This window comes from Zeus faber (assembly GCF_960531495.2).
Source record: "Zeus faber genome assembly, chromosome: 3".
NCBI classification, from domain to species: Eukaryota; Metazoa; Chordata; class Actinopteri; order Zeiformes; family Zeidae; genus Zeus; species Zeus faber.
In genome coordinates, this window is record NC_137190.1 from 16,720,341 (window position 1) to 16,743,291 (window position 22,951).

General features: G+C 46.6%; 1 protein-coding gene across 3 annotated transcripts in view; it reads left to right on the plus strand.

The window, feature by feature from the left end:
- elp4 (elongator acetyltransferase complex subunit 4) overlaps positions 1 to 22,951 on the plus strand; it is a 79,943-nt gene that overhangs the window by 1,324 nt on the left and 55,668 nt on the right. For 2 of the 3 annotated variants that reach the window (XM_079997073.1, XM_079997072.1), the window contains exons 2-9: positions 320 to 355; positions 4,803 to 4,924; positions 5,539 to 5,673; positions 7,205 to 7,341; positions 10,090 to 10,174; positions 13,325 to 13,513; positions 18,478 to 18,586; positions 21,029 to 21,135. In XM_079997073.1, coding sequence (XP_079853199.1) covers positions 320 to 355; positions 4,803 to 4,924; positions 5,539 to 5,673; positions 7,205 to 7,341; positions 10,090 to 10,174; positions 13,325 to 13,513; positions 18,478 to 18,586; positions 21,029 to 21,135 — 920 coding nt within the window. Of the gene's footprint in view, positions 1 to 319; positions 356 to 4,802; positions 4,925 to 5,538; positions 5,674 to 7,204; positions 7,342 to 10,089; positions 10,175 to 13,324; positions 13,514 to 18,477; positions 18,587 to 18,978; positions 19,059 to 21,028; positions 21,136 to 22,951 lie in introns of those variants that run through there. The other variant, XM_079997074.1, reaches the window with a different exon arrangement.

Sequence of the window (22,951 nt, forward strand, 5' to 3'; positions counted from 1 at the left end):
GTCATCCCAAATAAAGTAATTTTTTCCGACTTTGTTATTTGTAAAAGTGTAGTCTTAAGGCTGTTTGATTGCTCACATATACAGCATTGGTATTTTATTTGGCAAATATATTATGAACTAAGATAAAACGTACTTTATGAAATAAAACAGATTCTCATTTGATAAGCTAAAAGCCAGTTATTTACCAAACCCTAATCGTTATACGGGGGGGGAAAAATCAATTGATAATCATGCAAATGAGGGAATATACACAACTAATCTCTTTCCTTTACTATGTGCTCTTTCATCTGTACTGTGTTTGCTTTTCTTTTATAAACAGGTGGTGGTTTGGCAGTTGGAACTCTACTGTTAATAGGTGAGCCTTACCTGGAACACACTATAATTTTACTTTCATTTGGTAGCACGCATTTGCATGTTTTTAATTGGTGCCCCATGTGGAGCTGGGTAAATTTGCTATTTATTTTAAATCTTTAAATGTAATTTTGCAAATAGAAAGAAATATGTCATATCAGGTTCAACACTCTTTAAGCATTGTCCACGTTTTGTTTGCCTTTGTGATGATGTGCATTGAATTGCTTTTGAGGCTGATGATGATTACATAAAACCATAAAACCATGTAATTATATTTGCCTAAAAAATGAGGATTGTTTGCAGGTTGTGAGGCATAACATTTCCAAGTTGGAAGACGAGACTGTATGATATAATGCGTTGTATATCATTTGTTCAATTCTGAATTATGTTGCAGTAAACAATCACCACTGTTTAAGCCTTAAGTTTTCTGATTTTGGGCTGCTACTGGAAATTCAAATTCCAAATAAAATGACCTGTCTCACAAAGCCCATTAAAAATAATGAGGATTCCTGAGTAAGTTTCAGCTTCATAAACACTAAAAATACTAGTCACAGTTAACTTGTATAAGAACGGTGGTAAACAGCTTCTCTGTTGATCCAGCGCTTCCTACTCGGGCTACATTCATTCCCAGGCGCGTGCACATAAATGTGGAATGTTTGCGGCATACCGCCAATCACGTAGAACATGGAGAGGGGCCGGGGAGCCCATTTCACATTAGAGGAGCAATAGGTTGTAATGTAATTAAGAATCTTAATTAATCATGTCGTTGAACAGCAACACCGGTGCTGCTGACAAGGCCATCGAGGAGTGCTGGCCCCAAAAATGTCAATTGTGTTGATGCGGAAGTTGACTTTGATAATCATTGTTATTCAACTATAATTCTATTATTCAAATATATTCAAATTATATTACAAAATAATAATTTTGGATTATAAGTGTTAATACATTTAACAACATATGAAAAGTGGCAGTAATTGGTATATTTTACATTTTATTGCAAATATATGAGGGGATTGTTGGATGCATTCCACAGTACACTGAAATTCTAGCCTGCTTTTTCCAATATTTTTAAAGATGATACTAATTTCAAACAAATGTCTATGTCATCTTCTGCAAGTGTAAATACTTCGAGAAATATTTTGAGAAGAATTGCCACAAATAAAGAAAATATAATTTTTATTATTATTAAATATTGTTATATTAGATCTGTTTTCTTGCAATCTGTTCTGTTATGGACACAATAAAAAAATATATAACACTATTATAACAATATGCCACTTGTCTGACTGCTGATTGATCCAAAAGCTGTTTTAGGTCTCCAATTCTGATCTCCACCTGCCCCACAGCAGGTCGGTCACGCAGCATTTGTTGCCATGGTGATCGTACCCTTGTAAATAGCGATTGGCCGTCACGAAACGGACAATCCAGGTTTAGATCAGACTGAGTTTAAAGATGGCTCGCTGACTCACAAGTCTTTCCTTGTGAGACGGTCTCCTGGTGCCCGACCTTTAGTGGTTTCATTGTAAGACTCAGAATTGTCAGAATTTGAAATAGACTAATGACCCGGAGGTCGCGAGTTAGAATCCCAAGTGTTCACACATCTACCGTGTATATTGATTAATATAATCCCCCAGCTGTATGGGGGAGCTGGACTAGTGCATTCAAAGCATGTGGTTTGCTGGGGATACAAATGTCTCCACTATTATTATTATTTTTATCATTCATCATAAGCTGGGCTATATGGACCGGCAGACAGTAAGGTTAAGGTAGTCTTGTTTCCCCTTGAAGCTGTAATTTGTGTGCAGCCTAGTTCTATACCAACCGATGATATTGCTTTGCCCTTTAATTCATCCCCCCAATCGATGCAGGAGTCACTGATTACACACTAATGCGTTCTTCCCTTCCATTTTGTGAATCAATGTACGGTTGGTTTCATCTGGTAATGAGAGACACAGTAAAGGTGAAATGTGTGGACACACTCACTTGCGTACATCTTAGATCGAGCGTGCGCACGTGCGCCTGTGTGTGTGAGCGCACGCAAAGGCGCGAGCCCTATTTCCGTGCTGTGGGCGCGTTTTGTTATGTTGTGTGTGTGTGTGTGTGTATGTGCGCGTTTCGTGGTGTTTGCAGTGCGTTGGTTTGAGGCAGTTGTCTCCTGCGCCCCCCCCCCCCGCCCCTTTGGCTGTGATGGCCTGTTTTGCGAGACGCAGACATAAAATTATCAGACTGGTTGCCGTCTGCCTTTGATGTGTCTCGAGCTGTCCACTCGTATATGTCATCTGGAGGAGATGAGCCCAGTATGGCTGCTGTCCGAAAATCTCTCATGCCTTTGGTTCTGTAACGTGTTGGGAAAGTAATGTGAAATCTCAAGGGGCTGAAGTGTTTGTTCCTTGAAAACCAAGTGAAGTTGGCTCTGTCTTTTGTTAAAAATGTTGTCCCGTTGATTTGATATGTGAATTGAACGATCGATGGGTGGTATTTTGTCGATTTTAGGGCTGATAGAAAATATTGGGTTTTTTTGCCGCTATGCCTTTTTTTTTTTTTAAGTTGTTCCGCGAGAAGACCTGCAACCAAGCTATAACCTATACAAGTATTGAAAAATACATTAAAGTCCTGAGAATCACACTAGGGGGAAAGCCTTGACCTAGTTGTATTCCTCCCCCCTTCATCTTTTTGCAGATATGATTCAGGACCTTCCCCGCTCTTCTGTTCAAAGGCAAATGAAGTCGAGGCGTTTCCCCTCTTCACCAGACCAAAATCAAAATGACCAAAAACAAAACAAACAAAAAAAAATCAACCCATGTCTGTCCAGAGTGACTGATCTAGCTGGAGATATGACCCTGCCCCCACCACCACCACCACCACCACCCCCTGTCGCTACTATATCCACCACCCCTCCCCTTACCCCCCGCCTCGACAGCCTAATGACTCCTGGAGGTTCCATTTGTAAGGCTCCCATAGAAACACAGCCACAATAGGCCCCATCTTGAGAGGGCCCATCTGGGAGTCTTTGTGGGGCCTGCTGAAAGCCACAAAGGCCTGCTGACCTAGAAACCCATCAATAAGAGAACAGGGAGCCCCACCGACAACAAATTGAAGAGCTGTGGAATTTCCTGGGCCATCCTACGTCCGTAGGTGAGGACAGAGACTGGGAGCGTGTGCGTGTCTTTTGGGGTGGGAGAGGGGGGGCAGGGACATTCTCCGGATGTTCCAGGATGACACGTCAGGATGTCATTCCCAAGCTGTCGGCTGTATTTCCATTACCTTAAACTGTCACCGCCGCCTTTGTCCTTGTGCCCACTGTTTGTCATTGTGTAGAGACGCCTATGACATTCTTAAAATGGAGGTTGTGACAGGAAGCAGCAGCAGCATGCTGTCTAGAGTTATGTGGCCAGCGCTGGGAGGGGGAGGTCAGAATGTTGACGTTGGCTTTTTTTTTTTTTTTTTTTATTGTGTGTGTTTGTGTGTGGTTCTGAGGCTTGGAATGGCCGGGTACTTTGTGGCGTCTTGAGATTGAACGGTTCCGTTCGTTTTCAAATCCATTGTCAACACCTTCGCTGACGGGTCGCTCTTTGACTCTCATCAAAATGAGTTTTGAAATATCCCCTCGACCAGCCGTTAACAAACATCTCGGCGTCAGAGTGGGTACGGAGATTTCATGGCAGTGCCGCTATTCGCTCTGATATTAGGGGACAAGTGGAAAAAAATCCTGCTCCGATGTCTCAGAGAATCAACCTTTTTTCCCCCCGCGCGCTTAATAATCTATCTTGCGTGTTGCAGACACCTTTAACTTTTTTTATTTACGATGAAATGAATACTGTTGATGGGAGTGTCACGGGGCACAAGTGGCTCCGGCAAGGATGCCGTTGCCGTCGGAATCCACAGGTAACCCAGATAGAGAAATGTGAGCTGGATGTCGGAGAGCATTTTGGGAAGGGCCCCCATCCTCCCCTTAGTGAGCTGCTATCTGTCATCTGCTGTGACAGCCGGCGTCCACCTAGGGCCGCTTTTTGAGGGAGGGCAGGTGAGCGCTGTAGACAGGTGTCTCCCTCTCGCCTCCCTGGCAGCCGTTGGATATGATTGGTAAAAGTAGATGGAGGGGACGCCGTTGAGACCTCGATAAAGAAGTCGCCGGCGTCACTCCTACTTTCTCGTCCAGGTGTAGAGATGACGCCCCCGTTTCCTCGCCGCGTCGGCTGCCGAAGCATGCTCCTTATATCAATTACAGTCGGGTGGCTTGATGCGGCCGTGAACCAGAGAGACAAAGTATATGGTTATATTGTTGATCCTTGTCATCCTGGTGTGGACTGTTTTGTTGTTGTTTTGTTTAAATAAAATCAAACAGACTGAGTGTGTCCGTCTGTACGGTGTGTTTTTGTTGGCATGTGTTGCATATGTGTACATAATGCTCAGATTTTCCTTTTCTTTTTTTTCCTTGTTTACTTTTTCAGAGGAGGACCGGTATGACAGTTACTCTCGCACGGTTCTGAAGTACTTCCTGGCGGAGGGAGTGCTGTGCGGGCATGAGCTCTTTGTGGCGTCGGCTCAAGAAAACCCAGACGACCTGCTTCAGGTATGGTGAAAGGAGGGGGAAAATGGCAAATGTGTTCTCCGAAATATTATTAAAGCCGTGGTTGTTTAAAAAAAGGGGTTGCATTTGTTGCACGTACACACACACTACAATGGCTACCTCTGTGCATTATGCAGCCCAGCGTATGTTGAGCTCTATCTCGGGGTCGATAGCGGTATCAGAGAGGTCGGGGCTGGTATGAGGATGGCATTGTGGAAATGCTTCCGGAAGCGTCCCTCTGTGACGAGAACTACAACCCCAGGAGTCGACCACCACCCAGCATAGAGGAGATGGGGCTCGCTCCCACTGATTGATAGTGGGAGGGGTCACCACCTTACCCCCACTTTACATTTCAAAGGCTTATTAAGAGCAGCGGACTCCCTAGGGGAATATATCACATCATTTAGGGCTTTCTTTTTTATCGCTGGGTTCAAATTATGCTAATCATAAGAGGCAGTGCGTGTAGTTTATGGAACAGTGTGCGCTCGTTCAGCACTTAATAATGAAGTAGTTGCAAAGTATTCTTTCCAATTTTTACGACTAAAACAATAAAATGTACTTAAGGGTTTTTTTTGGTTTTTTTTCTTTAACAAATGAATTCATGTTATTAAATTAAGGAACTTCCTGCTCCCATCTTGGATGACATTGCCAGCCACCAACCACTAGAACAACAGATGCAGTTAGGTGGACATCATGCCAATCAGGACTCCATGAAGATTGCCTGGCGCTACCAGAACCTTCCAAAAGTACAGGTAAAGAGATAAATTGTGTGCACACATTTATTTGCACAATATTTGAGGCATCTCGGTGATGCTTGCTTTTTTTTGTGCATCGTGGATAGGGCAACATTTTATCAAGTTAATTTTTCTTTTTAATGTGTCTGGTAATAACGGCATGAGAAACAACTGCGCTGCCTCTTAGGTCTTAGGGTTCGGCAATTGTCTCCACCGCTAAATCCATCAGCTTCAAAACTCCTTTGTGGTGTGAATGAGGCCTCAGCCTCTCCTTTCAGAACTGGACCAGATTACTCACACTTAGCTGGCAATAGGTAGGCTTTCACTGGTCTCCAGCACACACACATATACACCCACACACCCACACACCCACACACACACACACACACACACACACACACACACACACACACACACACACACGCTTGCACCCCTACTTAGCCTGGGAAACAGGAGTGCTTGCAGCCTGTGCATTGACATGTCTGCCCGCTCAACTCTATGACCCAGACCTGCGCCTCTGTCTTCTCCCAAATCCCTGCCTTTCCCCCTGCTAGGGTCGGCAGCCCTACACTCTTTCTTCCGCTCTGAGGAGGGCTGACCCTCCCCTTCTCTTTCTCCGCAGGCTCCCTCCGTCCAGCCTATAATCCATATCGCTATGTGGATTAACAGCACACAGAGTGTGTCCCAGGGGATCCTCTCCCTCTTTCTCCTTCCCTGGAAACTTCTTTATATCTATGTCCCTTCCTCACCTCTCCCCCTTCCCCTGTAAAATCGTCTTTACAAACCACCAGTAAGCCCCGCCAGAGGATTTGCATCCCAAATTCTCCCTAAGAGTCCACGCTTAGTTCCCCCTTACACACACCTCTCCTGCCTCGGCCCACTATGTCGCCCTCCCGATGAAGACATCAGATCAAAGGTGAGGCCGTCGGGGCGGGGATGGAACGCTAAGCAGGTTGCCTTGGCCACAAAGAGAAGATGAGCCCCTGACCGCCCCTGCCCTGCTAACCCCCCTCCATCTCGCCAGGAGAGGGACACACCGGGGGCCCTAATCCAGATTAGGAGTAGATTAAGGGCCCCTCTGACAATGGAATCCCTGCTTTCACTGGGAAAGAAGAGCTAAAACTCTCTCTTTCAGCTGCAAGAAAACATCCGCCTTCCCCTGCGTCCCCGACACGTTTGTTTTCATAGACAGAAGTGGACATTTATGTAAAGAAATGATTAAGAACTCGGTGGCAGCAGTTATTTAACTTCTCTGCCGCGTGAATCTAGAGGAATGACCCAGAAACAATGCAATTGCATTGCCATAGTGAAACGCACTTATTTGGTGTTTTATAAAAAGCAAATAAGATTATTTTGTCTTTATGAATGCATTTGTCTCATCTTGGACGTTGGGCGTTGAAGAGACGCCATTGGGAGTGAGATGTCTACAGGAAGCTGTCGAACACCGAAAGGACAGTTGAACTGTAATATATTTTGCCTCTCGTCACCGCGAGGGCCTCGCGTTCTCATGCCCTGATGTGAATTTGACTTTCTGATCCCGCTCGCGCAGACGGCCCTGGCGTCCTCATCCCGGTTCGGACACTATTACGACGTCTCCAAGACCATGGAGCCAGAGATTCGTCAGGCAGCCAAGTGCCACAGCTTCTACCTTCCCCAACATGGTGGCGAGCCGTCAGCCGCACGCAGGTAACGCAACAGGACACCGTCCAAGGAACACAGTGAAACCGATGAGACATCACCCCAGAACAAAGATGCGCAAATGCGACATCATCGGCAAAACACAGGTGCATAAACACGACATTGTGCACGGAACGCGGGTGAAGAGACGTGGCATCGTCTCGCGGACACAGGTAAAGCAACAAGGAAATAAACCTGCGTCACTTCGAAAGGGCGTCGGTAAACCTGTCGAATTCAACCGCCATGTGAGTTCACTCCCGTGAAGCAAAACACCGCCCAACAAACACGGCGCGTGTTACACAAACTGGAAATGAGCCGCACTTCTTCGGCAGTTAAAAGGGAATTTTGGATTAAAAGCGATATTTCGTAGAGGAGACACGTTCAGTTGCTTAAAGATGAGCAGTTACTGGAAATTTGGGGATCCAATTATAACTATGTCCAACTCTGTTTCAGTAACAGAATATATTGAACAACACCGTAACATCATCTCTGTTGCCTTGTTTTAAATCCACTCTAAACATGATTTTACTATATTTCCCCCCGACCCCAATTCATCCACAGTTGAAACCTTGCATAAAAAGTCTGATTTCCAAGTATTACAAATTATTTCAGCATCTTGGCATCAAGCTCGGACATTTAGCCTCTGGAAGGCTTGGGTGTATCTATTTAAATAAGGATGCTGTTTGCTTTGAGTCTGTTTGATTTCTTCTGTGTGGAGTGTACTTAGGGTTCACCGGGATCATGCGGGCTCTTTACTTAGAGAGCGCCCACTGAACACACAGGGGCACACGTAGACACACACACACACACACACACGCACACGCACACACACGCAGACACAAACAGACAAAGGCACACACACTGGGTAAACACGGCAATCTGGGGCGAAGAGGAAGAGAAACGGCTTTACAGAATCCCTCTTTTTTTCGGCAAACATTGACCCTCTAATACAACATCCAGGCAAACGCATGAGACATTTTAAATACTTTCTATACTTATACTTTTGAGTTCCCATTTTGAAAGGAAAAAGTCTGTGGAATAGATGACATTTTCTTTCTTTTTTTTTTTTTTTTAAAGTAAGAACCATAAAGTTGGTTATTTGGATGGAGTGCGGACAGGGGTTCAGTCGATCAGTGCCACGCTGGCTCTGCTGACAAGGCCTCCAATTTGGTTATCTCACATTTTGACAGCAGGGAACTACACCTGCACTGCTCCATTGTGCCCTGACTTCCCCCCTCAATACTGACACACGCACAAAATCAACATATCACACACACACACACACACACACACCACACCACACCACACCACACATACACACACACCACACACACCACACAGACTCCAAAGTAGAGTACTCCCCCTTGCACGTGTCCACAGCCCCATGTTGATACCCTAGCTGTTAAATTGCTCCGTTTCACTTGAAGGCATAATTGGCACAAATTGCTCTCTAGGTGATACAGATCCTGTTGTTTAAGACCAAGTATCCCCCTCTCCCCTCCTTTCTTCCCACACGGAAAGAGGAGCTAAAGGAGTCTCTCCCGTGTATGATCCCAATTAGCTGACGTGCAATCCCCTGTAGCTAAACACCTAGACCTTATTGCTACCTGAATGACGGTTCCCCAGTAGGGGCAACTCAAACACAATGCCCACCTACACAATGGCCGCGAGCCGGAGGAAACCAGCCGGTGGCAGCTCCCAGCTCAGCCGTGTCTCAGACCCTCCCAGCCCCCTAACACCCGAGAGCTGGAGCCGGGGCAGAAAGGCCAAGGAGGGTAGGTGTCCCTCTTTCTCCAAGCCAACTCTATCATTAGCCTCAGCAGGGCCAGGAAGTGCCATTGTTTAGCTGAATAAATGAAATGGGGTACATGGATATGCTTGCCCCAAGTGTAAGCAAGATGAGTGTCTATTACTGTTCTTTATGCAGGGCTTTTAGCGCCAAGACCAGCCTATGTGTATCAGCTTTTGTAGCCCGCAGGTTGAATTGACAACTGACATAGCGGCCCACTGTGACTCGGCTCAGAGTGGTCATTACAATGGCAGGGTTTTCTTAAGTAGAGGGTCCTGCATAAAATGATGGGGTTAACATTCCTATTGGCTGAGGCGCGGCTGGCTTGACACCAGTCTATTTCCGGGCTGCACCTCACTGTTAAGATGGTACTGTATGCACTTTGTCAGTGGTGCACATCTCACCCCTGATTAAACACCAAATGCTGTTCCCTGCTAGTTTTCAATATCACCCCATTAATTCCAACCCCCTTCTCAGCCGTCATCTTTATTGTGTGTGTGTGTGTGTGTGTGTGTGTGTGTGTGTGTGTGTGTGTGTGTGTGTGTGTGTGTGTGTGTGTGTGTGTGTGTGTGTGTGTGTCTGTGTGTGTCTGTGTGTGTCTGTGTGTGTACATGCGTCTCTTCTTGATTGTCTGTCTGTCTCGGCACAATCAGATCCTCGGGGAGCTGACAGAAGACCAGTCATGTTGTAATTTAATCAACCAAATAAATTAATTGGATCTCTTGATATGGATCATCTGTCTGCTTCGGAGGGTGGAAAAAAAAAAAAAAGCACAGTCAGAGGGAACATGCAGCGGTCCTGGAGGATTAGTTTTGTGTGCTGATGCTGAATTGAAATTCAAATGGTTTTATTCCCACATACGGCGAATAGATAATACTTCCATTGAAAAAAGCACAACCTTTGATCGAACTTCTCTGTATTGTTGTCCTCTCCACCTTCTCCTTCCCGCTTCGCGGTTCTCTCTGCAGTCGCATGCTGGAGTCGTACTCTGCGCTGCTGACATCACTTCAAGATGTCATTCACAGGGGAGGCTTCGATGGAGCCGCGCCACCGGTGAGGAGCAGCTGTCTGCCTGCCTGTCTCTGCCTGTCTGCCTGTCTGTCTGTCTGTCTGTCTGTCTGTCTGTCTGTCTGTCTATCTATCTATCTATCTATCTATCTATCTATCTATCTATCTATCTATCTATCTCTCTCTCTCTCTCTCTCTCTCTCTCTCTCTCTCTCTCTCTCTCTCTCTCTCTCTCTCTCTCTCTCTCTCTCTCTCTCTCTCTCTCTCTCTCTATCTACTGTATCTACTGTATACATACATATACACTACTGTTTTACTGTGGCAGATCACGTATAACCCATTTGAACAGGGTATTATTATTATTATTATTAGTACTGTAGTTTTTTTTCCCCTGTCTCTAACCCTCATCTTAACTCTCACACTGGGCCCACCGCTCCTCCGCCCCACACACTGTTTACCTCCCTCCTCAGCTGCTTGGCTTGGCCTCACCTGCGTGTCCCAGCTGCATTTCTTTCCTTTGACGTCCATCTTTTTAATAATCATCAATCCTCTGCAGAATGCCAGAAATGTCTCTGGCCCCGTCTGTCTCTCTCTGCGCTTTCTATTCATGTTTTTTTTACATGGGGCCGGGAGTACTTCTGTTGACACTGCGCGCCGTCTGTGTGTGTGTGTGTGTGTGTGTGTGTGTGTGTGTGTGTGTGTGTGTGTGTGTGTGTGTGTGTGTGTGTGTGTGTGTGTGTGTGTGTGTGTGTGTGTGTGTGTGTGTGTGTGTGTGTGTGTGTGCGTGTGTGTCTCACCTACGTTGGGTGACCCCACTGCTAGTCACCTGGAGCCACCTCTCCCTCTGTCACTCACACATAGGACTTACCCCTACTGTTCAGCCCCTCCCCCACTCCCCCCTCCAGTGCTGTCACTCACGCGCCAGATTTACTGCTGACATCATCAAAGCGCTGCGACCACCTGACGCGCTGTTGGCACAACCCAGGAATGCAGAGAGGCACAGAGCGACGTGGGCACCGGCACAAAAATGCTCAGTATTGGTCGTGTTGAATGTTCGACAGCTCACTTGTTTCATGACCAGATTCGAACTAGTGTTATTCCAGAAGATTTTCATATTTTTAACAAAAAAATGTTCTTTTTTTTTTGTTGTTTTTATGTACCCCTTTTAAGTTGCATTGAGCTGCCGTTGTGGCAGGCTGGTGAGTGGGTTGCGCTCCCAGCTTATGCCCTGTGCCCCGGGTCCTTGGCTGGGCTCGGTACTGGCACTGTTCCCTGGATTTTCTATAGGCTAAACTATAGGAGTTAAGTTTGGCCTCTGCTCCTGATGTTGCCACAGCAACACCCGTATTGCCTCAGTTTTACCCCCATGCTGCGCTTCAGACATAGAAAATAGATTTCAAATTTTATGGCCGCAAGACCTGTGTAGTCAAAGCCTGCTGAACAAAGAAGATGCATCTTGTATGAATGTTGAAGCACACACACACACACACACACACACACACACACACGCGCACGCGCACACACACACACACGCACGCACACTCACAGACACATTCATACTAACACACAACACAAACCTATTAATTCCTATGAATATATTTAGTACAGCATGGCATAGAAACAAGAGCCGGGATAGGATTGAATATAGGAAAGGGTGTAGGAGGTGATTAATGTAAAGGACTCCTCTGTGCGAGTGTTCCCGACGGCAACAATGGTCTCAACAGTGGAAACACTCCGAAACAATACTGTTTATTTTTCTTAGATTCCACTGATTCTGCTCCGGACCCAAAACAAAGCTGAGGTCACGTTGTAGTGAGAGGAAGAGAGAAAGAAAGGAGATGTGGAGCGAAGAGGAGGAGAGTTTGGGACTGTGATAGAGAGTCGGCGGGGAGAGGAGAGGAGAGGAGAGTCGGGCGGGGGCGGGGGTGGGGATCAGATTTTCAGGCCAGATCTTTGTTAATCACTCTTGGCTCTCACCTCCGCAACCTGTGCCGAAGTAACCCAAAATAAGACAATCGCACGAAAGGTTGAAAACATCTCACAGTGTGGGCGTGCCCCTCCGTTCCTCTGCTTTGGGTGATGGATGTCCCTAACCGCCGGTCGGCCACACCGACACTTTGTCTCTCTCTCTCTCTCTCTCTCTTTTCTTTTTACGTGAGAGTAAGTTACCGCTGATCTTTTTGGGCGTTGGTGGGGGTTTCAAGGGAAGGCCCTCCACCCTTGCTCAGGCCCCCTTGGCGGCAGAGCTTCGCTGCGGTGCCAAGAATGTGCTGGGGTTTCTGGGTGGCGGCCATATTGGAAGCCTGTCTGACAGGTCCATTGTGCCTGTGTCAGATGGCCTCAGTGATTGGGCGGTCGTGTCCAATCACGTTTGGGCACCGTGTTCCGATCGTCTGTGCTGGGGGAGCGCTCTCCAGTTGCCCACGACCAGAAATCAGTACTTACTCTACATCAAACAATAAAAAAAATATATCTATATATCTGCTTTAACATCCACTCACTTTTTATCCACTCCAATTATCAAATGAATTGTAACGACACAGTATATAATGTTTAACTTTTAATTTTCTAGGTCAAATATATTTTATATATATTTGACCTAGAAAATGTAAAGTTCGCTCATGACCTTTAGAATTGACTGGCCCTGTGTTTTGGCAAGAATCTGGCCATTGGATACGGATCACAATAACGCAAAGATTCAATCCATGAAAATAATATTGTGATGCTATCAATGCAGAGATATCGATGCAACATTTCTCTCATAAGTCGAGACGTCCCATCAAAATACAATGGGGAACAATTATACGAATACAATAAAAGTATTACTGTACAGTATTGTCATAGTGTAATCCATCCGAGTTGACAAGAGCTTAAACATCCGTAACTTAAATATTGATACTGTCCTTTTGAAATCACATGTCTCAAGTGTATGGATATTTTCTCGCACCCTGCGGGGTGTAACAATGGGATTTTCCAAACCACATACAAAGGAGATGAACCACTGAGAAACCCACTTCAGAGTGGCCGGAAAAAAACACCCCAAAATGTTCACAGAGCGATTCTGCGCTGTCGAACACTGAAAAACTGTTTTTCACCGACTCGCTCACCGCCTGCCGCCGTCCTCCACGTCCGTAACAGTCGTCTCCGTTCGTCTTCTCTCCTTCTTTTTTTTTTTTTTTTTTCTTCCCCCCTTAGTCGAAGTCGCGCAACGTCCTGCGAATCGGGCTCCACTCCCTGGGCTCCCCCCTGTGGGGCGACGACCTGTGTTGCCGTGACGACCCCAGGCACGGCCATGCCCTCACCACCTTCCTGTACGGCCTGCGGGCCCTGCTGCGGTCCTCGCTGTCCGTCGCCGTCGTGACCGTGCCGGCGCATCTCATCCAGGTAAGACTCAGCCCCGTACGGCATCGGTGATGCAGTCGTCATCCCCTAAATAGAAGGACCACTGGCCGTGTATAGGCGGCCATTATTCGCACATTCATTTCGATTAGTCGGTTCTGAGTCTCGAGTTAGGTAATCAATGCCGCAGGAGTTTGTGTATGTTTGGCCCGCGCAGGTTTGCTTTGTCTCGCTCTTAATGGGGCATGAAGTTTGCTTCTTTTATGATGGGGCCCCCTCTTGACCCGGCGCTTCAGTGCCACCCTTGTGTGACTCAGAGTCGCGAGAGGCCGCTTCCTTCAAGCGGACCCGCGGCGGACCCAGTTGAGCGCACACTTCATTCAAAGGCCTTGTAATCTAAATGTGTTTGTTTGGGCTTTTAATTAGTGCAACTGTACACGGTCGGTGTGTGTGTGTGTTCCCCAAGTGTCCATTTTATTCTCTCTCTTTAATGTGAATACCCCTCTTTGTAGCCGTTGAGCATGCGTGCGTGCGTGTGTGTGTGTGTGTGTGTATGTGTGTGTGTGTGTGTGTGTGTGTGTGTGTGTGTGTTTGTCCAGTCTGGCCTCTCAGTGTGAAGGTGGAGTCATCTGCTGAGGCATATGGCAGACCACAGCCCTCCTCCAGACAGCCAACCATAGAAGAGCACTAAGCAGAACAGCCATCTGAGACCTTGTTTTTTATTATTTCCGACGCAAAGTCCCGTCTCCACTACGGTCGAAACATCCAGTCCCCTTACGCCGCGCCTCCGTGAATCCCCCCTTTTCTGCGAGCACGCGGCACGACGCTCGGACGCCACACAAGCCTCGGCGTGTTGCGGTACCCCCAGATTTCGGCTCGGGCGGAGACCAGCCCCTTGCCAGCTCAGAAAAGGTAGAGCGGCTAACTAGCAGATGTCAGCTGTGGTGGGAGCGGTCCCACTGTTCCTGGCTCTGGCCCGGTCCCCAAAACCTTTAATCTGTCCTCTCCCTCCTCCCCTCCCCGGGGAGAGAGAGTATAGTGGGGGAGGAGGGGGGCGGAGAAGTGGAAGAGAGGGTGGATTGAATCAGGTGTTGGATGATTAAGCCAACATGGAGGTAATTAGAGGCCGTTAACGCCGGGCGTCTTTAAGGGGACGGTGCCGCTGGTTTAAGCGTCGGCTGCATCGGCCTTTACGGCAAAGTGAAAGTCAACAACATCTGATTTTTCATTTCTTTTTTGTTCTTTTTCCCGTCGGCATTTGAACAGTGTGAAATGAGCAACAAAAGGTCCTAGCTCTAAATGACTGCGCTACATTTTTTCAAGTTAATGTATTTATTTAAGTATATTCAGCTTTGGAGACTTTTGACTTTTTACTCCACTACATTTTAAAGCAAATATCTGTACTTTTTACATTTCTAACACAGTCACATTACTTATTATTATAATTTTTTTAATCATGATTTATATTTATACAGATAAAAATCTGGTACTAGATTTATCAGACGGACCGTCAATGATTGATTAGGTGCATATCCTTGTAAATGACTATGGAACCACCTATACAATTATTATTATTATTTTTTTATTAGATTTAAGTTCAATTGTCATCAGGACTACATGAGCATCCATCTGCAGAAAAAAGGGTACAGTAGCACTTTATGCCCTTATTATAGGCTGTTATACCAGGGCACTGGATATAACATCAGTACTTTTACATTTAGTCCATTTGAGAGAAAGTAAATTTACTTAATTTACTTACTTTACTTAATATCAGTTTTATACTTATAGCACAATATTTTTTTTCCTCAGGGTGTTTGTACTTTTACTTAAATAAAATATCTGAGTACTTCTTCCACTACTGCATGTGAGACACTAGCAGTATGAAATCTGGCCTTCAGATTTAGGATTAGGTGGTCCTGGCTCCAAAACTTTGATCGATATACGGCCCTGGACTCAGGTTTTAACGGGCACCATTAGAGTTAGTCCTTTTTATTCCACTCTCTGTGGCACAGATCATGATACTTGCTTTGGTGTATTGGCGCAGTCAAGCTGTTTAATGAAGAGAAAAGAAATCGGTTCAGAGTGAAACATCAGAACTGTGCGTAGACGCGTCTAACCAACCGTCCGGTGGCGTTGTTGTGTGAACTGTGCGACATCCATGCTGCGACCAGAGGACGTCTGGTTTTGTGTTGTGTGTTTTTTCGGGGGGTTTTTTTGTTTTGTTTTTTTGAGAATAGACGTGTGAGCGGAGGGTTCTGCTGTTGTCTTTTTGGAAGACTGTCTAGACTGGAAGCTGTGGCGAGCTGGTGGAGACCACACCAGACCCTCCATCCATTATTGAGATGCTTGGGAATCGGAGTAACTCGCTGAAAGCCTCCTCACTATCGCCCAGCACCACAGTCCGCTGAAACATTAATTAGACTTGTCCTCCTCCGTCGTACTAATCTCTAACTACCACACCCCGCTCCAGAGTAAACAAATACAGGCGTGCGCACACACACTGGGCTTCGGGAAAAAATCCATACACCCCTCCTCTCCCGTGTTAGCGGTGTCTCGGGTTGGATTGGGCAAATATTTTGACCTTTTTACGCCAACCTGAGGTTTTCAGCTCGGTCAGTGGATCTCCTGTCTGTGATTATTTTAACAATTTTACCCTAACCCTACCCTACCCTACCCTAACCCTAACCCTAACCCTAACCCTACCCATGTTTGCAAATAATACTTCATCACATTTTGACAATCCTTTGATTCTAGGAAGATCTGGAAGATTTTAGGACAGATCGTATATCTTAGATCATAGGAAACTATGATAATGCATAATTCAATCTGCATGGTTTAAAATAGTTGTTGTAATTTTGTCGTAGTTTAATTTACAATTTGATACATGATGCTATTTTGATGCATGCCTTATAATGCACCAGAAATGCAAGCACGACGAATTTTATCTAAATCGAACTTAAGGGAATCGTTTGTGTGTGCCTTTTGTGTTGATGTGACTTGACGAGAAAAAATATTATTCATATATTAACTTGCAGTAATAATTTGGTAATGTAATTGGACTAATATAATAATAATAATAATAAAAATAATGATCAGGAATAGTAGTACATTTGAGGCAAATTAGTTATGTACTCCACCCCAGTGTCCCTCTCTTATAATAATAATAATAATAATAATAATAATAATAATAATAATAATAATAATAATAACAACAACAATGACAGCAACAGTCATAATCATCATAATAATAATAATAATAATTGTTGTTGTTGTTGTCATTATTATGTTATTCGATCCAGGGCAGTTTGAGGGCCCGATGGGACATAGAATAATATATCTTTTGTCTATTCCTCGGTCACATCATGCATGCCACACACTCCACATACTGTTAATTAAAGAAAAATTAAATAAAAAGGAAAAAATTCCCTTAGGCATGTAAATATAACGCCAGGCCAAAGAACTGTGTCAACAGTCAAACAGATTGAATACCATCAGCGCTAGGTTGGGCGAGGGTTTTTCCCGCCTGTTTCTGTTATTACTGGTTAAGATGCAGGTGGGTCCCTCCCTTTGCCCTGTCAGTCAGTGGCAGTCAACTGAGGTACGGGGCATTCAGGGTATTTTCACTGATGGAATCTGAGCTGGTGGAGCCGGTGCAAGCCTTCATAATGAGCTGGCAGTCCGACTGCATCGCCTCTTGTTTCGGCTCTATACGTTTTGGATTGTACGCAGAAAAACAATGTTGTGTTGAGGATAAAATTCCACCCTCGATCACTTGGAGCTGCACGCGCCGAGGAGCGTGCATCTCTAACTAAACCTCCCCCCCTCCGCCAAGCAAGCCTCCACGGACACTTTGGGCTCAAATCTTTTCAGCGTTTGTACAGGCAGCGGGGAGGGACGCGAGAGACGTTTGCAGCAGAAGTCGTGGCTTCGGCAGACGGGCAGGATGACAGTGTAGTTTGGCTGGTTTTTTTTTGCGTCCCACACTTTTCCCATTAATGTGAGCGCTAAATATTTTGGGGCGCGCCCCGCCCGTTACGGCTTTGATTGTCGAGAGCGCCTGACCTCAGATTCCCAGCGAGTGCGGGTGGCTCTGGCTTGGTGGATATGCATACTTTAAAAAGTAGGACAAAAATGAAAAGGAAGAAGAAAGAGGGGGGGGGGGGGGGGAAGACATGAAGGCATGAAAACTGCATTAGGCTGTGGCAGCCAACACAGAGTGAACAACGTGAATGATTCAGGAGGCAAAGCGATGAATAATGCAGGGCTCCCGCCCTCCCTCCATCCCAGTGTCCCTCTCTCACTTTCCTCCTTTTATCCCCGTTCCTTTATTTCTTCCCTACCTCCACCCCTTTGTACGTTTCCTCCTCATTCCCCCTGCGTCTACTGTCGTCACTCCCCGGACGCTCCCTCTCGAGTCATTTACCTAACCAGTAGGGGGAGCTCCACTCTTCAGGCCTCTCTCCTTTTTATTTCCTCCCTCTTTCTCCCCCGCCCTCTCCCCCGCCCCCTCCTCTCACCCCTCGCTGCTGTTCAACGTGAGAGTGCACAGAAGATGTTGGCACGTGCATAAGTTTGTTGTTTGATGAAGTAGAATAATTTAGTGACTTAAATGTGTCTCACACGCCACTTTTTTTTTTTTTTTTTTTTTTTTTTTTCTTTTCTTTGCCTGAAGTGTGTCGATGTGCATTTCGCTGCCCCTACATGCTCACCTGTGCAGCCGCTATGGGTGCGCCGAATGGGGTTACACCGGGGTTACCCACCCCCACTAGTGGGCAGAATGACCTGTCGGTGGGTAATGATGACCTAATTTAATTGCAGCACTGATGGCTCGTCAGGAGGTTTTTAATTACCTGCTTGTGTACACGCTCGTTTTTCCTCTCCCTGCCCCTCTCTCCCTCTCTCTCTCTCTCTCTCTCTCTCTCTCTATCTCCCTCTCTCTCTCTCGCTCACATGCACACTCTCACTCTCAACCCTCTCTCTCTTTCTGTCCGTCCATCGTCCTCCCACAGAACAGAGCGCTTATGAGCAGCATCACCCGGCTGTGCGACAACGCCGTCGCGCTGGAATCGTTCAAGGGCTCCAGGAAGGAGACCAACCCGCTCTACAAAGATTACCACGGTAAAGAACACAAGCTCGGATATTTCTGTGTCTATCGAACCCGCGCACACACGCACGCGCGCGCGCACACACACACACACACGCTGCCCGTGTGCGCGCACGCCAACACACACAGGCAGTGCATTAACGGCGTGGCTGGGCTGTGGTTGGAGGCAGGGCAGCCCCCTCGCAGGCCAGGCTGTCAGTGCATGTTAGCGTGCTGCTGCTCAATCAGACGTGCTCCTCAGTAGACAGGCCGGGGGGGATTCAGCTGCCACGCCGCACCCCCCCCCCCCCCCCCACCCCCACCCCACCCACCCTCTCCCTCTCTCACCCTCATCCTCGCCCCCTCCGCCCCCCCTCCCCCCTCCTGCCCCCACCCGACCAGAGCCCTTCCATCTCCCTCCATCCAGCCCCGGTCCCATACCCCTGAGGCCTGGAGCGGAGCAGACTAACACTGGGGAATCGATATTCTCACCATCGCTCTCTCCTCCTCTCCTCTCCTCTCTGCCTCCATCCCTCCCTCCCTCCATCCCTCGCTCCCTGTCTCCACGGCCGGCGTGCTCGGCTAATAAATGGAGGACGCGCCGCCTTCGGACGGCGGTAAAGGAGGACGAGGAGGGAGGAAAGAAAGTCGAACTCGGCTCTGGAACATAAAGAAAATCTACTTGTCCTTGTCCTACCATCCCACTTTTCCTTGAACCCCCCCACCCCATCCCCCCCACCCACCCCCCGCGTCCGCTCATCCCCCCATCACTCTATCACCCACTCTCCACACATAAAGGTCAGTTTAAGCGAGTGTGGTATTTTTAGTTGTGCATCTCGAACTCTCCCTTTCGCTCTTGCTCTTTTCCTATCGTACAGCACCCACCCCAACCCAGCACCCCATCCCCCCATCCCCCCAAACCCCCTAACACCCCCCCGGGTCAGACAGCCCTAGTTGTGACAGATGAAGGGACTCGGAGTAAAAACATTCAATGGCAGCTTTTGGTTTCATCCAACACCATCTTTTATTTACATGGTAACGCATCCTGTAGTTATCGCATCCTCTCTGCATGTTAAACACAACCGGCATTGCAAAAGCGCCTCAGCACCATTTATTTTTATTATTATTATTATTATTATTATTATTGTTATGATTATTATTGTTATTATTTTTCAAAATATTTTCAAATCTTTTTGTATTTGAATTTGAGAACCCCCCCCCCCCCCCCGAATACCCAGGGTCAAAGCAGCCATTTAAAAATAACCGTGCCCTCCCTTTAACCAGCTAGAGAAGATCTGGTTAGGTTATGAAATACATTTATGTGTGATTGTTTTGATGTGTGTTCATGAGTGCAAACGCATCTGGTACGAGTGTGTGCGCTAGTCTGCGGCAGCGGTTCGGGGCTGCTCAAAGCATGCTGGGAAGCCTGTCACTGCAAATCAGGCGAGGGGAAATCACCCAAGTGCACAGAGGAGAGAGAACCTCCACCATCCCCCACGTTCTCTGTCTGTCTCCCTTTCTCCATTACTCCCTCCCTCACTCGCTCGCTCACTCACTCGCTCGCTCTCTCCCTTTTCTCGTTTCGCGATCCTCTTAAAGCATCTCTCTTCTGTGGCTCTTTATGAAAATGACGCTTAATGGAAAAATTTAAATCAGGGAAAAAGTAATACATTAAAAACTTATCTCATCGTCTTCTTTTTCTCCCTTAATGTGGATTCCTAGACTATACGGCCCTTTTTTAAAATGTATTTCATTCGTCCCTTTTCCCCGTCCGGCTCAGAAATGTCTTAATTTGGTTGGGATACTGATGCACAGAAACCTGAACTGTATACCCGCAATTTAAAACAACAAATGCGGGGATCAATATTGAACACGTCAGATGTGAAATTAAAAAGACTTAAACTTGTGTTTTCTGTTCTTACACATGGACGCACATTAGATGTCTCTTGTAATGAAATGGATTGGTCGTCTCGTATATCGGCTCATACTTCTAGTAAATCAACCGGATTTTGCTCTGGCAGTGAAGGATTGGTGAACAGCGAATCCCAAAGTTGGGTTAATTCTTTGAAGCCCTGTTTATTCACGTGCTATTACATGAAGAATAATCGCTGCTCAGATAAAGCGCTGCCTCTCTATATTTCCGTCCAACAACACAAAGTAAGATGACTTTTCTTCGAGGGTGAATGTTTGCTGTTTATTTTGTCCAGCTTCACAAGACACACATTTGCAATTTCGGCCACATTTGTTAGGTGCAAACAGTTTTTTGAAAGTGATTTTTTTATTTTACTTTATTTTATTTTTTAAGGGGAGAGTGTATGGTCCCGCTGAGAGATGCACTTCCAACGGGGGTAAAAAACACATTTCTTCCTGTCTCAAGGTTGTTGGCACTTTCTGTCAAATGTCAACTGATTTTCCTGTGCTATTACACTATTCCTTATTGTTTTTGTTCCTTCATGATTATCCCTGGTTCTCCCTAGGTCTGCTCCATGTGCGCCAGGTCCCCCACCTGAACTGCCTGGTGACTGAGCTCCCTGACCACAAGGACCTGGCCTTCAAACTCAAAAGAAAACAGTTCACCATCGAGGTTTGTCTTAATTCTACTCACCTCTACGTAGGGCCGGTTCTCGTGTCAATCGATTAGCGTATGAAAGGCCCGAGAGTCTGCATGTACTTCCTGCCGTATTTGAATACCCTCGCTCATAGGTTCAGTTCACTTTCTTTATTGCCTCACGTGGGAAGTTTGGCTCACGGCGTGGCTAGACACTTTTTGCATATATCCTCCTTATGTATAAACAATGGCTTTCCGGCCTGTTGGAATCTCATGCGAGCACACACATTAACATTGAACGAGAGCTCCATTTAGGGCTAATCTAATGATTCATTTAGAGAGTTGTTACACGAGTTACCTTTGCGTTTCTGGTATTCACAGTACCCCCAACGTTAAGTGCCGCTCATCAAGAGCAAGCTCTCACATCAGCCTCCCTCTTTCCATCTGGGCTTGTTTTTGGGTGGCAAAGTAAAAGTTCAAACTACTTATTACACCCCATTGCGGTAACACCTAACATGTTTGAAATCCATATGACGGCGAAGACAGACAATTCAGCATGCATGCTCATGAATATGCAATGGGGTGATGCTGTTTATATTGCATTTAAGTCAAGATTAAACACTGTGCGTGTGTGATTTCCTTATAATAGCGAATATGCATTGCACATACATTTATATCGTTCTCGTTTATATATTAATTTTGATTCATGGTTCCTTCCTGTCACAAACACGCATCATCACTCTCACTCAGAGCAATCAATCTGTCAGTGGACGACCACTCCAGAGACAAATTAGGGGCCCTCCTCCCAGCTTGGGCTCATGATTGGTCCTCATTACATTATCATTACCTTATCACACCCTCTGCTCTCAGGGCTCTTAGCGGGGCCTATTGTCTCAGGCAGGAGGTGAGTGGGAGGTGACTGATGCCCACTCCCCCAAACCTGCCCTGCACCCCATGGTCAACCCCGCCCCCCCCCCCCCCCCCCGCCCCCACACACACAAACACACATATCCATTCCTCACTTTGTGCCAACCCCTCACCATCATCCTCGAACCCCTTTACCGGCTTGCAGCCTCTGCTTCCCCCTCTCTCTCTGAGCCCTCAAATAGGCCACTCTACCACTGATTTATAAGGTTGATTTAAGGTGATTTGCTATTTAATGAGACACACTGTAGTGCATGTGCATGGGGGCAGAGGCTGGGAGTGTCTCTGTGGTTCTGTGGGGTCTGCCCACAGACACTAACAGCAAAGAAACGTTGTTTTTGTAATTCTACGCTGACTAACTCTGTTGACATAAGAGAAGGCATAAAATGAAATGCCAATCAAAATACCTGGCAGCGATCAGCGCAGTGCGTTTGGGAATTTCCGAAAGAATTCAGCGTTGCGTCACATGCATCCAACCCATCCAGACGGAATTTAGCTCTTTGGTATAACGCTGTTATTTCTCATGCTCGCTGCAGTTGATACATCGCCCTCAATCTTGAGGTCAGTGACGCCACCGGCTTATAGAGTTTCGCCAAGTGTGTGTTGCATATGTGTAAAATAATCCACACATGTGGGTGTGCATGCGTGGATTGCTCGTGAACCGTCTGCGTGCCTCGACGTAGCTTAGCTGTGACCTTCTGGTCAACCATCTCGATGGGCGTTTGATTGACACGTCAGATAGTGATAAGATTCCAGGCCCAGTGTCTGACGTGCGACAGCCCTGCTAATTACCTCATTTACTCGGGCTACACAATTCCTCCGCCCCGGGCCAACGAATTGCAGCTTTCGCTCCATCTCGGCGGCTTCTCCAGGTCCGCGCCGCTCCCAGCATGCGGCCTCTTTGTCTCATTTCTGACGGTTAAGACGT